Raw genomic sequence first — 16,585 nt, 5'->3', positions numbered from 1 at the left:
GCCACAGACTGCCCCGTTCCGGAAGGAATAGAAGATGGCTGCCCGCCGATCGGTCAGGCCCTCACTACTCGCACCTGCCAGTGAGCATGTATTTATTTGCGCATGATAAACCTTTTTGCGTGGCAGTAAAACGTTATCGAACCCTTTTGGCACGTATACGACATTGCTCTGCCAACTTTTCCTTGCTGAGGATCCGTTTTAGCGGCATTCTAATCCTTCCGTTGCACGCCGCCGCGATTTTCGACCAGCCACCGTAAGTAAGGTGAAGCGGACCAATCGGAGAAGCCGGCACCACCCTCTTAATGCGGTTATCTATTTTCACTGTGCTGGCTCGGCCCTATCGAAACCCTCTCAACTAGAGCGTGCTCCTCGCCTCTTCTCAGCCAATTAGATAAGAAAAACCACTGAGTGTAGACAATGGTATTGGTTTTCGAAGCGAACAAAGGTGACCTCCTATAAATGAGGAGAGTGTTTGATTGGGTTGTTCAGAGAACGCTGCGGGTCACCGCCCGATGCTTGCGTCGGTGGTTACGTAAATTTCACGTCAGGAGTTTGGAATCAAAACAGTTTGGCATCATTTTACGTTATAGCGCCCCTGTGCTTACTGACCTATAGCTAATCTGCAACAGATCATCCTAAATTTTAGTATCAGAAGCAATACGGACTTAGCTATATTATCAGGCACAGCCGCCAAGCACATGGCTGTGTTGGGCAACGCCATTTTCCTACAGCTTCGGAGAAATCGATACCTGGCTTCGCTACAGGTGTTGCACTAGGCGTATAAAGGTTCGGTTATCGTATACAGAAACGGTGAATTTCGGTAAATACTAAATACGACTATCATCATCATCATCATCATCATTGACAAAAGCTGACCCCCCCCCTCGAAAAAAACCTGAATGCGCCCCTGCTCTCGACTGCCTCCGTCTGGCCTCCGCAAGCGAAATTCCTTCCCTGCGTTCTCCCATACCGGAACTCTATGCAACTGAACACAACGTCTTGGCGCGCTTCCGCTGACGGTCGCTCGCTGTTGCGCTTGTCTCGTTTAGCGCAGCGCACGCTTTTGCGCGCTGTGCACGAGAACACAGTGCTACACTGAGGCAGGCGCAAGGGGATCACAGAGCATGATCGCGCGCGTGAACATGGTAGTTTCGCTTTCTGCGCGCGCGACTGCACGACATGGAAGCTATCAGACGAAACGAAAGTACAGCCTCCCGCATTTTTAGCTATATCGCGCGACAAACACTATCGTACATCGTCCTGGAGGGAACATCGCATTAGACGACTCTTGCACAGGAGAGTGCTTAGTGCACTTGAGAGTACTTCTGACGGTTTCGCTGATTATCGCCGCTTAAAGGCGCTAGAATGACGCGTGGTGGACGCTCGCGCGATATAGCTAAATATGCGGGAGGCTGCACATCTCTCTTGCTACGGTACGAAGTAAAAGAACGACACGCAGACATTCCGTTTCATTATTTCTCTACACTTTCATTTGTCTATTGAAACAACAGATCAAACCAATAACTGCTGTTGCACCGCATAATTACCACAGTCCCGTGCCGCTAGGAGCGAGCACTGCCATACGTCGCTGGCTGGAGCCCCGGAAGCCGCCGTTCCCACCTTCTAAACAAGGCTGCTTACTTCCGTACGTCACTTGTGCGATGTACTCTCCGGCTGGGAGCGTGGGGCCCGCGAGGAAAAGGGCAAGCGGCGATTGGTTTGAAATGTAAGCCCCTTGAAGGGTGTAATACCTAGCAGACACGTTCGTTAGCGCGCATTGTATGCACTGTGCTTGTCAACTCAAAATGGCCAGACCTGGTAAGGGGCCCTTTACCAAAGAGTCATTTTTCGATTTCTAAACGATGTTGGCACAATGCAGGTTATTATAACCCCCAGCGTTTCATAGCACAGGCTCCCATCAGAGGTTCTGGCTTCGACACCACGTTTAGCACAGCACGTGCTTCAAGCCCTTGTGTTCGAGGGCCATGGTGGGGAATTAGTACTACTCGCAAACTGTCGCCACTGCATTATTTTAAACACTTGATTACTTTGTAAGTTATCTTTTACGTTCACAACAAACATCATTATAGTAATTGACATATTTTCATACGTATATTTTACGCAGTATATACTGCATCGGTGTTATCTCGCCATAACTGGCCCTTATTTGCATTATACACATTCATACTTAATCAGCAGCTAAGAAGTGTTCCTTCCTAACCCTGGCCGCCGGTTTCTGTGCAGTCTTGCTCGACGAGACGAGCATGGCGTCCACGATGGCGGTGCTGCCATCCTCGGCATACCGCGGCCCAGCGCCGCAATATTCGGAGCCCCAAGAAGTGGGCGTCTACTCGCTGGTCGGTGCTGGGGGCTCGTACGCCTCCGGAAACGTGCACGGAAAGTACCTGCGCATGCCGCCGAGAACGAGCGGCCTCAACTGGGACCTGGACGCGGGATTTGTCGACGTTGTACGCTATGTCAGGTGAGGGAAAGGAGCGGCGTTTAGGCATTGGGCTGCACCCGCCGTGCTGGCTTAGCAGTTATTGCGTTGCGTGGCTAAGGTCGCGCTATTAAATCGCGGCCACATTTCGATGGGAGCGAAATACAAAGAAAAAAAAAACATAGCGCCCGTGTCATGCAAGTTAAAGAACCCCAAGTGGTCCAGAGTTCTCCGCTACGACGTGCCTAATAATCACATCGTGGTTTTGGTACGTAACACCTCCCAAACAATCTAATGAATTGGGGTGCAAATGGGGCAAGTTTTGTTCTTCTAGCGGCGGAGAACGTTGCCCCTCCGCTTTACAAACCTGACACAGCACCCAACAAGGGGGCGATGATAGTGGTTTTATTCACACCTTATCAAAAAACAGTTAACCATTCACTTGATCTGTACCTAGGGAGTGAAAAAATAGCTGTTGTAAGTGAGATTAAAACACTAGGAGTTATCTTCACCGAACACTTAAGCTGGGATGCTCATGTACAGCATGTATGTGCAAATCTATCACGAGCGTGCGGTGTGCTTTCAAGGCTTCGTCATATTCTGACGGACAAGATTAAATTATTGCTTTATAACGCTCTCTTTGCAACTCACATTACCTACTGTACTCTTATATGGGGAACTACTTCATGTAGGAACATTCAGAAAATCTGTACTCTACAGAAAAGGGTACTGCGTTATATAGCGAATGTAGTACACGATGCACATACAAAGGATCTGTTTTTAAAATATGGCATACTTCCTTTTCAACTATTGTATGACTTCACTCTACTATTAAAATACAAGAAGAGCCTTAAGCAAAACGAAACCACCTTTCTTGCATTATGTGCCTTAACAAAATCATCCGACATATCATATACACTCAGAAATAGAAGCACTTGGCTGACTCCCTTTTCAAGAACATGTCATGGAAGGAACAGGTTAAAATCGCGCATAGCTACCCTTTTAGGTGACCTGGAAAATGACAATATCGACATAGATAACTTAACCCGCGAAAAATGGAAAACTTTTCTACTAAATCGCTGGTGCTCTTAAATACAAATAGACTGTTCATTGATTTTGTATGATTAGACTATTACACTGAATTGAAATATTTATGCTGTTTTTTTAATTTTTTGTCTTTTTCTAAAGTTTCCCTGTAGACACTCATTGTTATTCCTTCTGTAATGAGGTTTCTAATTATTTTACGTCATGTGCTTTGCATTTTGTGTAGGCTGCTGTTCTGTACGCTACTGTTCATTTTGTATTATACAGTGACATACTACAACAGAGCAGTGGCTGCAGATTTTGAGTATTTTAGAAGATGTGCTTTGTGTTTTTTCTTCTTTTTTACGTGACCATTTCAAATATGTAAATGTTTCTTTTTGATAGTGAGGCAGTGGCGCCTCGACGGGGGGGGGGGGGGGGGGGGGAGGGGGGGTTGTAACCACTCCCCCTGAGGCCGAGTTAACCCCCCCCCCCCCTTTTGCTTAACCCATTTTTGTCCTTGCGCCTTTGAGTACTGCAACTAAGATGTCAGACGCGCAATCGCCTGCACACTCGCAAACTTGCGCAAAAATCGCATTTGTTTGACAATTTCCCGTGAAGAAATTGAAATTAGTGCTGTTTAGATGGTATTAGCAAACTAAGGCAAACTGTCAACCCCCACCCCTGGCAGAGATCCTGGGTGCGCTACTGTAGTGAGGTTTATGAAGCGCCCTGATAACGAACATGTCGACGACAGTGGCAGAAAAGGCACAGTGACGCATTAACAGTTCCGCGCAGCCGTTCAGCTCAACGTTACTAGACTAGATTCAGCATTCAAACTGCTCTGCATGGAGGAAGGCAAAAAAACTAGGATGGAGCGTCACGTGACAATCTTGAAGCCTGACATGACAAGAACTTTATTTCAGTCCTGAGGAACTAAGATCTAGGCGAGCCGAAGGCTCCCCCAGATTAAGTCGGTGGCTCCGCCCACGATGGGACCGGGAGACCAAGTCCCGTCGCGATGTCGTGGGCCCTCTGGACAGCCTGGTGTTGGATTTGAAGATTGCTGCTCTTGAGGGATTCCTCCCATTGCTCTTTCGTGATGGGTGGAGAGGCGTTAAGGGCTGGGCACAACCAGAGCACGTGATCAAAAGAGCATGAGTCATGACCACATTTGGAGCACGACTGTGAATGGTCAGGGTCTATCCTGTTAAGGGACCGGGGAGTGGGATACGAACGGGTTTGCAGAAGTCTGAGTGTGCTAGCCTGAGGTTTGTTCAATTTGGGGTGGGGGGGGGTGGAAATTTCCTCCTGCCGAGACGATAATGGGAAACAATTTCGTGGAAGGTACATAATGGATCTTTGTGGATGTTGACCTCGTTCCGAGCCTGGCTACCCCTGACAGCGCGGTACGTGAAATCGCGCGCTATCCGGTGGGCCTGCTCGTTAGGATTACATCCGAGCGGGTTAACTGAGGCATCTATATGGGCTGGGAACCACGAGATGTGGTATCCTCCTTCGCTGCTCTCCCGATTTCTTTGAAGTGCTTTGTTCACAATATGGTTCGCCTGTTCAGACACTAGTGCGGCCGAGAAGGATCTAACTGCTGTGCGTGAGTCCGAGAAGATGATAAGGGGAACTTTTGCGCTGTGAAAAGCCAGAGCGATCGCCGCTTCCTCCGCCACATGTGCAAACTTAGTATAGACAGAAGCTGCATTAAGCAGATTGCCCTCCGCGTCTACAACCGAGACAGCGAACTTATCCCCACTGTCATATCTGGCAGAATCGACAAAGAGGGCCCCTAGTTTGTGCTGATTGATCTTTTTAAGGATCGACTTGGCTCTCGCGAATCTTCTACCCTCGTTATGCACTGGGTGGATGTTTCGCGGTACGGGGTCAACCATGATGCGAGTTCTGGCTTGCTGGGTCAGGCTAATTTTGGTCCCCGGTTCATGTCTGGGTTGGATACCCGCTTCTTCTAAAATTTTTATCCCTGGCTTAGAGGACGACAATCTCATTATTTGAGCCACTGTGTGAGCTTCTATTAGCTCATCGATAGTGTTGTGGAGTCCTAGCTCCAGCAGCTTCTCGGTGCTCGTGGACTGCGGAAGGCCGAGCACGCGCTTGATACCGGTTCTGATTAGAGAGTCGAGTTTGGCCTTTTCCGCCTTACCCCAATTAAGGCACGGCGCGATGTAGGTAACATGACTTAAGAAGAATGCCTGGTAAGCTCTGAGCAGATTGTCCTCTTTGAGACCGCCTCTCCGATTTGAGATGCGGGCTAAAAGTCTTAGGACATTACTAGCCTGTCCAGTGAGCCTGTTGAGGGCCGTCGAGTTACAGCCCTTAGCATCAATGTTGAGACCTAGAATCTTGATCGAGTCCATCCTTGGTATGGGATGTCCATTCTTAGCTCGAATTTCTATCGGCAGAGTTTTCAGAGGCTCAAGGTTTCTGACCCCTTGTCGGGACTGTCGGTACAACAGTAGTTCTGATTTAGCGGGGGAGAGTTCAAGGCCCGTGCTGGCAAGAAAGTTTTCCGTTGCCTCCAACGCGCTTTGTAACGAGTGTTCGAGCATGGCAAGCGAGCCGCCCGGCGCCCAGATCGTGATGTCGTCCGCATATATGGCGTGACCCACGTTTGGGATTGCATCGAGGCAAGTGGAGAGCTTGTGCATGGCTATATTAAATAACAGTGGGGAGAGGACCGAGCCCTGCGGGGTGCCGCAGTTGCCTAGCTGGTAGGGCCTAGTCTTGAATCTTGAAGCCTAGTCAAGTAATCTTGAAGTAGTAATCTTGAAGCCTAGTCATAAAAAAATTAGAGGAATGGGATGATGATAAATAGGCCTTCACGCGATAGGCAAGCATCGGATTTAGTCGGCTCACTTTGGTTGCGTCTGCTGCGGGGGTTTCGAATCTGCGCACATAGTAGTAGGCGTGGTATTCGCACGCCGACGTTGAGTGAAGGAATTCAAGTGTATGAAGGTGTCGAGTCTGTGTATGTCAGTCAGGTAACGCACCGAACCACCACGCGGCTCGCCGCGTAAGCAGCAGACAGGCGACAAGGCTGTAGCGAACGAAGGCGTTGGGTGATTAACCGGCATTGGGCCCAACAACCCGCGAGGGCCACCTTAAGCACGAGTGGTCGCGTTTTGGGATCGTTTCAGGAAAACGAGGAAACCTTTCGCCCTGCAAACGCGCGAAGGCAACCAAGCCGCCCTTCCGACGGCGATTCGTCGCGTTTGGGGGCATCTTCTGGTAAACAATGATGTCTTTCCCCCTAGCAAACGTATGCAGGCAATCAAGCGAGCGTCCAGGGTCCGCAGCGACTGCTTTCTCGTGTGAAAAAATTCCTCCCATTTTGTGGCCAACGATGGACTGGCGAGCCGGGGACCCCGACCATACTTCAGGTTGTGCCGGCCCATTGTTAAAGCAGATGGTCCCAGTCGACGCTGTCGTTCAGCTCAATCGCATCTGCCTCTTACCAGACCAGCGAGAAGTCAATAGGCACGTCTGAACAGCGTAACGAGGTAGCACCACACAATCTTACAAAATAGTGCACGTAAATCTCAAGGAAAAACGACGACTTGGATGTTTAGAGTACAGGCTAATGCTATTTATTTCTTTCACAACGAAAGACGCACAGCAGAACCTTTTACTAAGCAAACACGCGACAAATAACTATCCCGCGAAGCATCTCGTCTCATCCTATATAGGTGCAAGCCAGTGGAACAAAAATTAGCAAGAAAATACGCGCCGCAGTTTAAGGTACACAACAGTTGATTTGACGAACTATAGACCACGCTCGGGCATACTTTGGACAGGCTTCGAGGTGAGAAACTGTGTACATGGTAAGCGCAAATAATGCTTTGAAAATTATGTTGGCAGGAGTCTGGCTCCCCAGTCTATCTCCACGTTTCAAGTCAACGCATTCGAAGCGAAGACCGACACCCACGGTAGCAGAAACCCACGCATTATACTTCTTAGGTGCCTCCATGCCTTTGACGGCACGCACCACTAAAGGCTCCTTCACACTAGGCCGACGCTACACCGATTTCGGTCGGCAGACTGTTGGCGACAGCAGTTTACAGGACTCGCCAACAGTCGGCAGACCAAAATCGGTGTCGTGTCGGCCTAGTGTGAACGAGCCTTAATCGTTATACCACGTACCAAACAATCACCAATGGTCCAGCAACCATGTGGACCTATTCCTACCCAAAAGGCACCGCGCACAAGTCTCCGGAGAGCGCGAGGGGCGGCTTCAGAGGAGGTCGGCTTGGCGAGGCTAGCGGAATCACGTGACGCTCCCTCCTAGTTTTCTTCTGCTTCCTCCATGCTTCTGGTACTGCGTGGACCCGCCACCGATTCTCGCATATTGTGGCGCTGCTGTCGCACTTTGCTTAAGGTCCCTATTCCCTATATAAAAGAAGTTTGCGGCGAGGACGGGGCGGCGAAGCATCTGTCCGTGGCTGTTCACGTGGTTTGGCTGTATGTATGCCTGCCTGTTTTGCTGCAGTCTCGGTGCTTTTTGCGACACTCTTGTGCGTGTTGGATGTCATGTCCATTTTGAGGAGTCTACGACCGGTATCATCAAATTACGCGTGGTTCCTGCAGCCAGAACGTGCCTTGAATGCGCAAGTAAAGTCTGTCGCAAGCGAGCAAAGCTCATGTAGCAAAGCTCACTTTTGAATGTGGTGCTCTGATGAAAGAAAATAGTGCTAGCTACATTTTTTTTTCATCCCGAAATGAAGTGCTGAGAGTGTGCATATATCGACAGAAGGTGCCCTGGATTTATTCCTGCTGTTTTAAAAGTGCACCGATAGGCCTGCTCACCGCTACAACTGTTGTAGCACCTATTAGTACTAATTAAATAAATTATTAATTTACCAATTGGCCTGCTGACAGCTACAACTGATGATTAGTTGCAACTATTAGTACTAATTAAATACGTTATTAATTAACCAATTGGCTTGCTGACAGCTCAACTGCTGATTAGTAGCAACTATTAGTACTAAGTAATTATTTATTTAACTAAAAGTTCAAGGGCCACTTAGTTATCCCTACGTGAGTGAATGCGAAAGCATTGCGACCACCAAAGGTCGAGGGTGCGAGTCCCACCAAAGCTCGTGGGCTGGAGCGCCTTAAATAACTCTGTCTTAATTACCTTTTTGGCGACACACTGCGCACAAACCGGCGCAGCTTCCGCCTCGCCACGTGCTAGCCCAGCGTGACACGGCTGCATGCTGCACCACGCTTCCGATAAGGGACAGCGCCACCGCAGCGTCACCGGAGGCTTACGTCACCGAGGGTGGATATAAACCCAAGCTTCCAAGCTCGAAAGATTCTTCCTTCGCTAACCGTTCGAGCGCAGCGGCGGTATGCTCGCCCCGCCGCTGCTACTACGCTAATAAACAGTCGTTATGTGTCACGTTGGGATGCGTCCTTCCATCGACACGGCATCCCACATCTGGTGACCCGGAAACCGAACAAACCGCACCGCCATGGCCGAACCAGAAGTCATCACCGCTCTTCGCCAGCAAGTGCAACAACTTCAACAGGAACTGCAGACCCAGCAACAGCAGCATTCTCGCAACGCCTCTCAACCTAGGCCGTGCCTGCCGGCTCCGCTAAGGACGTCACAGCCCCTACAGAAGGAATCCCGCACGCTACCTCATACGACACCTGGCGTGTTGCCATCAAGCTTCCACCGTTTTGGGTGGACTCGCCCGAGGTCTGGTTCGCCCAGGTCGAGGCCCAGTTCTCCCTGGCGCGCATCACGCAAGACCGGACCCGCTACGATTACGTCGTCGCCCACCTGGACGCACGTTATGCCAACGAAGTCCGGGATATCCGTGCCAACCCACCAACGGCCAACCTCTATGAACACCTGAAGACTGCACTTATCCGCCGCCTGTCGCTCTTGGAAGAACAGAAGATACGACAAATTCAGTCCGCAGAGCTTGCTGAGCGCAAACCTTCGCAGCTCCTGCGCCACATGCGTGCGCTCGCGGGCAACATGCAAGTCCTGGATTCTTTGCTGCGAGCGCTTTGGCTCCAACGACTCCCGCCGCATGTCCAGGCAATTCTGCAAGCGCAGGTTAGGCTACCTCTCAACGAACTTGCGGAGATTGCTGATCATCGAGGCCGCCTTGCAGCAGCTGTCGCCCATCGTCACCGCACCGCTGAACACAGGGGCGGATCCAGGTTTTTTCTGAGGGGGGATGATGATGATGATGATGATAGCATTTCTTATTTACCGAAATTTAACGTTTTTCCTCACGATAAACCCGCGTTTTATACGGCTAAAGCAACACCTGTAGCCCTCCGTGGTGGCTCAGTCAGCTCAGGCGTTTAGCACGAGATCGCGGGATCAAATACCGGCCGCGGCGGCCCCATTTCGATGGAGGCGAAATGCAAAAACGCCCGTGTTCTTGCGTTGTAGTGCAGGATAAATAACCCCAGGTGGTCAAAATTGATCCGGAGCCTTCCACTACGGCCTGCCTCATAACCAGAACTGGTTTTGGCACGTAAAACCCCAGAAAGAGGAAGAAGACCTGTAGCGAAGCCAGGTATCGGTTTCTCCGAGCTTATAGGAAAAGGACGTTACCCAATACAGACATGTGCTTGGCGGCTGCGCCTGATAATACAGGGTGTTTAAAACTAAGCTTTATGGTTTTCTTAAAGTTAGGCACTGGGAGGCATGCGAAGACCACCTGTGCAAATAAGTTATGTGGCTAAGGGGGCACAAAGTGAGATGATAATTATCGATGTGAGCAGCCCAATTAACTAAAATTGAACAATTATTTTTTGTTTGCTGCAGTAAGAGGGTATGTTTGTATTGAAAACTTAGAGACAGTCGAGTTTCTGCACAGTATCAGTCGGAAGGATTCTTCTAGCGTGTCCGTGCTCCGAGATATCAGACTCCAAATTTCAATTGTCGTACTGCGCAGAATAATCGAGAATAAAGACGCGACAATTCTCGTGAATTCCCGTGAATGATCATGAAGCTCAGTGACCACTACTGTGGAGGGATGGTGGTGCCATCTTCTCTCTTGAGTCGTGGTGGTGTGTTGACTAGAGAAACGTTCTTGAATACGGGCGTAACGCCCCGCTCCAACGCAGCAACCACAAAGCTGGGTGTTTACGATATGCGAATCACCGCGTATGAAGAGTCACGACGCCACCTACAAGAAGAACGATGTGGCGTGTTAGCCGAGAGCGCGAGCCAGCGTCTTCATGTTTTGTTTCCCACTCGACGTCATCCTTTTATACAAGGCGCGCATCTGCTCCCGCTTCTCTAACCCCGCGACGCCATCCTAGGCCCGCGCGCTGGCGTTGGCCGCTGACGTCACGCTCCCCCACTTCGCAGCCGCGGCTCGAGGCTTCACCCCGCTCCGCGAGAACGCTCACTCAGATAAACGGATCCGGCGGGCTTGAGCCTCCTATGCTTAATGTGCGATAATAAAAGTGCGAAGTTACAATGAAAAACTTGTAGCGTACGAACGGTACTGTGCTCGTACTGGATATTGTCATCGTGTAACTGTGATCACAATTTGTGCTACAGTTAAAGAAAGTTGCCTATGCGTAGTTCTTAGTTTAGCTGTTAGTTGTTATTATTTATATATGAACACTTCAGCAAGAGATCTCATTAAGCAGTTTGGTCGTGGAACCGATGACAGCCAATGAGGCAACCGTTGACACCCCAAGGGGAAACTACGTTAATCAGGCGCGAAGGCGCTCGAGCGGACCTCGGCGTGTTTGGCAAAAGGGACGTCCCCTCGTTCATTCGACGCCACCGACGGGACGAGTAAGGCACGGCAGGCGCCAGGAGGTCCAAGGTGTTCATGAGAAAAAATAACTACGGCAACTTCGCGACACCACACTCCTACGGAATACAACTAAGCTTGTGAGCGAGCTAGCTTTACTTCTACATGGCTGATACCACTGGTACTCGCGAAAAATACTTTTGAAGAATGCTGGTGGCCATATTTTTTTTTGCGACAGGGCCATCCCCCTGTCAGCGAGGGGGCGATGCAGAAATCTGAGGGGGGGGGGGGGTCAGGACATCCGGACATCCCCCCTGGATCCGCGCCTGGCTGAACACCACAGAGCTTGCGCGCCGTATCGACGACATCGATCGACAGCTCACCTCCATTCAACAACGCCTGGGTGAACGTCTTCCGATGCAACAGCGCCGCCACTTGCAAAGCCGCGACCACTTGGTCGCGGCAACGTGATAACAACGGCCCGTGTTACTACCACCGACACTTCGGGGACAGAGCCCGGCAATGTCGACCACCCTGTTTCGTGGGACATGCGGAAAACGCCAACGGCAGCTCGTAGAGACGGCCGCAAGCTGCCAACCCGGAGGCCGTCGCATCTTCGTCACTGACCAAATCGCGAAGCAGCGGTTCCTTGTCGACAGCGGTTCCAACATTTGCTGCCACCCGCGATCCCATCTTCAAGGTCCTCGTCCGCCTACGTCTTTCGAGGTCAGTGCGGCAAACCGCTCCACAATCAAGGCGTACGGCTCGCTCCGCCTGCACATACAGCTCAGAAACTTACGCCATGACCTTCACTGGAACTTTGTCATCGCTGACGTCGCCGAGCCAATCATCGGCTCAGGCTTTCTGGCCCACACAACCTCCTTCCGGACTGCGGCAACGACCTCCTCATCGACGCGACAACGGGACACTCCACACCAGGCCAGCGAACGACCGCCCAACAGCCAAGCATCAAGGTACTCAGTGTTGACAATCATTCGTCGTACCACGCCATCCTCGCCGAATTGCCCGGATTGACGCGCCCCAGCGGACTGCCACGCAAAGTGCAGCACACCACCGTGCATTACATCCGGACCACTTCAGGCCCCCCGGTTTTCTGCCGCGCCCGTCGCCTTTCCCCGGACCGCATACACATAGCCAAAGCAGAGTTCGAGGCCATGCTCCGCCAAGGAATCGCCCGCCGCTCTGACAATCCATGGGCCTCGCCACTCCACCTTGTGCCGAAGAAGACCGAAGGCTGGCGGCCCTGTTGGGACTACCGTGACCTCAACGCGCGCACCATCCCGGACAGGTACCCCGTCCACCACATACAGGACTTCGCCCATCGCTTTCATGGCTGCCACGTGTTCTCCGTGCTAGACTTGGTGAAGGCCTGCACACAGATACCCGTCAATCCGGATGACGTCCCGAAAAAGGCAATCATCATTCCATTTGGCTTGTTCGAGTTTCCCTCATGAGCTTGATATGTGATATTGATCACTTGATATTTCACACACTACAACGTAACTTTAACCACGGCCTTTATTATTATTTACTTCACAACAATGTTCACTACTGCTTTATGATCGGTGTGATATACACTACTAGACTACCCCATAGTGGGGTAGTCTAGAAAATGAACCGAAGTAGTTACTAGGCTGGAAGGGTTTCGAATGACGTCAACCCTCTTTCAAGCAGCTGCATAAGCTTTGCAACAGCTGCAATCTAATCTTACGGACCGCGCCGAGCCTGTTTCCGTTGTTTGCCCGCAGCCCTTATCATCCATCATGTTGGCTCATCACTTTCAAGCTTGTTTTTGTGGTTTTTCTTGCGAAAACGAGTGCTTAGTTGTACGCTGAATGCCTGAATTCAAGTAAGCTATACTGCTATACCTGTAATTGTTAGCGGTTCGTCGGGATCGTTTTTGGATTACAACGACGGACACGACAGAACCCTTGGCTGGTAGAGGTACGCTTTAAAAACAGGCCTCAGCGCGAGCCTCGGACGGGCAAAAACGTTCTCTTTCTAGTCTTCTCCGGTCACACTCCTCCCTCTTCTACTCATGCGGCTAGATTGGCTGTAATAATATCTCGAAACTGGTTCCTTATTACCTTATAGTTAGTTACCTTATAAATTAATATCTCGAAACTGGTTCAGTCTGCATGGTAATTCAATCCAAGTGGATACGCCTTGCGAACTGAGCGGCTATAATTCGTAGATTAAAAGATGTGCCGTAAAATAATTAATTAAAAAGTCAATCAGCGTAATTGTGTTAATTATTCAATTAGGCGTTTTGATTTCTCGTGGAAGTAATGGCCGCCTCAACGAGTAGTTTAGGTCACGGATTATAATTGTGCTATCTGCCACAGGCAATTTTAAAAAAATTGGCGCAGCTAAATTGAAACACCCTGTACATATGGAAACACACACCGGGTGCTCATCTCTAAAGATAACAGAACCCCTAAGAAGAAGGTGAATGTAATTAATCATTAAAAGCATGAGAGAACATGTCATTTGATGTTTATTCACTCGTATTTGGCCGTACCAAGTGCGTAGTAGATCTTGGCCAGGGGAACGACCATTGTCCCCCCACACTGATAAGTCCTACAAGAGCGCCTCCCCCCATTGTGCTCCAAACGTCCCTGCTCCACAGCGAACGAGGAGACTTGCGCGATAACAATGCACAGTCAGGCTCCGGAATGTTGGCCACTCTGCTTTGACTTCTGCAGGAAACAGGTGTACGTGTATGAGGTACACTTGATCTATGTAGCAGCGATTTGAAAGAATAATAACTTCATAGCAGTAGAGTAGCAGTCTGGGTCAGTTGGTACATACTGAATAGTAAAAACCAGTCAAAAGACGAAGGACAGAGAAGAGACGTGGAACACACGACGCCTGGACTAACAACTGTGCTTTATTGAAAAACCCCGTCTCCCAGAAAAACCCGGCGAGCATGCGCAGCTCAAGAGCCGACACCCACACACAAACAAAGGTGGTTGCAAAACGCCACGTAGCTAACGCCAGCGCGATAGGAGACTTAAGTTCCTTCTGCATCAGTGAGAGAGAGGTAGAACTGATGCAATTATCCCCTTGCAAATTGATATGGTAAGCTTTGAGAATTTCACGCTCCGTCTTGCCCTTGCCCCTACCAAGGATTTTAACATTGGAAAAAAGCGGGACGCAGCCGCATTCCCGACATTGCCGAGGCAGATTTGCTCCATCAGAGGTATTCCAAGAACTGTAGTGTTCTCGCAGCCTCTCATTAATACACCGGCCTGTTTGACCGATGTAAATTTTTTCACGAATCAGCGGAAGCTCATACACCACACGTGTAGCACAAGGAATGTATAGCGTTGTCATGACACACGGGGGGGTCTATTCGTGCCGCGCGCCACACGCGAGCAAAGGCCTGAAAGTTGTTAGTCCAGTTGTTAGTCCAGTCGTCGTGTGTGCCACGTCTCTTCTCTGTCCTTCGTCTTTTGACTGGTTTTTACTATTCAATAACTTCATAGTTTGGACGCAAAACTACGAAGTTATGTATCACCTTTGTCCGCTTCACGTGCTGAAACAGGTGCAGTTTCCAGAACTGCGGTATCAATTTTTAAGTTTAGAACTTCAGTGTTGCTTCTCTGACTTACACATTTTCGACAAATTTTGTAAAAAAAAAACAAAAAAAAAAAAAACTCGAGGCCTTATTTTTCAGATTCAGATTTATTACAGTAATGTGGTACATTTTAATATGTACCGAATAAGTAGCACGAGAGGGTGTCATAAAGTTAAAAACTGTCGTGGGGACACCCTGGTCAACATTCTGCTTCCTACAGGTGGTGATATTAATCTTTCTCTCCCAAATACAACAACTTTCATTCGAATTAGTTCAGCGGTTTGCCAACAAAGAGCATTTCGGCGTTTTCTTACTCTCTCTTACCTCATTTCTCTCTTTTTATCCTTATTCCCCCCTCCTAGCTCCAAGGCCGGCTATACAAAGCGGACGGGTGTTTGGTTAACCTACCTGCCTTACCCTGCCCCCCCCCCCCCCTCTCTCTCGGCGTTGTGCGCGTAATTTATTAGGAAAGATGGAATTGGCCCAGAGACAAAGCTTGCTCTGTAAAGCCAACTGCAGCAAAATTTCGGACCACGTTAAAAGCTTAGGTTAAGCCTATTTGCACAGGTAGGATCTAAAATGCAAAATTTGACGCTTGAAATTCAAACGTGACGCTCGAAATTCCGCGTAACGAAAATTTCGCAAAGATAGCCGTTATGTATAGCGATGCTGAACAAAAAAAAAAAAAAAAACACGAAAAACCGCTGCCATTACTGCTCGCCGAAAACGACGCCCGACCTAGAGGGTATCTCGGCATGACCTCCGAGATAAGGCGGTGTGCTGTGTCGTACGTCATAGCGCCAACCGCCACGTGCCGTCTGCTTAGGCGTTGCTTAAAGGCTATTAAACAATCAGAAACGCCGCTCATCTTTTGCTTAGAGGGCAACTCCGGCGATTTTCCGGTGTCCACTGATCTCAATAAAATTTTGAACATTTCTCTCTTCGGCACTCCGATTATCTGTGCCAAACGATACGACTTCAAGTCACTTAGCTTTCCTGAAAATTAATAGTAAACATTGTTTGCGTGTTCCCAAGTCATACCCACGAATTTACTTTGTTCTGGCCACCCTGTTCTTGTGACGTGCGGACCTACAGCGCTGCCTCGGCCCCCCCCCCCCCCCCCTCCCCCGCAGACGACGAAGCGCGTTCCTTCTTCATCTGGACGGCGGCCGACGATCATTGTTTTGACAGACGCTCGTCGCTGCAAACATTCTACGGTGTGCAGGAATTGTAGGCGGTAAAGCGATGGGTGGATCCTGGTATTGTGCTGACGGTTGCAAGAACTCAGCAGCGAAGACGAAGGCTGTCTGTTATCACACGTTTCCTTCCAACAGCACTTTTCGGGAAAAGTGGCTTTGTGCTGTTCTGGTCGACACGTCCCCACGCACTGACTGGTCCCCAAGTAAAAACACGTGTGTATGCTCTGCTCACTTCACTCCGGAGTGCTTTAAAGACAGCGTGTACATGAGGGAAGCTTTTGAGCTAGCAACACCAAACTGTTGAGGCGACAGCAGCACCAAAAACTTTGCACCAATAACTTGGCGCAAAACAAGAAGTAAACGTGATAACCGGCGCCTACCCTTCGTCTTGCCACGTCGCAGTGCATTGAGCTTGGGACACGTCAGCTGCTTCGCGCGGCGGCGGGCAAACGGCGATCTTTCAGCCATGAGAAAGGAATTTTTCAGCGATCATATCGTCGCTGAAATCGCGCTGTCTAGTTCGAAAGCGCTATATGAGCTCCCCGTGAGGTGAAAA

At 49.8% G+C, this 16,585-nt stretch overlaps 1 protein-coding gene across 2 annotated transcripts in view; it reads left to right on the top strand.

Annotated features, from left to right (window-relative positions):
- LOC119462551 (decapping and exoribonuclease protein) overlaps positions 1–16,585 on the top strand; it is a 179,714-nt gene that overhangs the window by 97,593 nt on the left and 65,536 nt on the right. For both annotated transcript variants that reach the window (XM_037723893.2, XM_049672224.1), the window contains exon 2: positions 2,245–2,482. In XM_037723893.2, coding sequence (XP_037579821.2) covers positions 2,265–2,482 — 218 coding nt within the window. In that variant the 5' untranslated portion in view covers positions 2,245–2,264. The remainder of the gene's footprint in view (positions 1–2,244; positions 2,483–16,585) is intronic.

The sequence above is a fragment of the Dermacentor silvarum genome, chromosome 8, assembly GCF_013339745.2.
Source record: "Dermacentor silvarum isolate Dsil-2018 chromosome 8, BIME_Dsil_1.4, whole genome shotgun sequence".
NCBI lineage: Eukaryota > Metazoa > Arthropoda > Arachnida > Ixodida > Ixodidae > Dermacentor > Dermacentor silvarum.
Note: the sequence above shows the minus strand (reverse complement) of the source record. Positions and strands in the feature narration are given on the sequence as shown.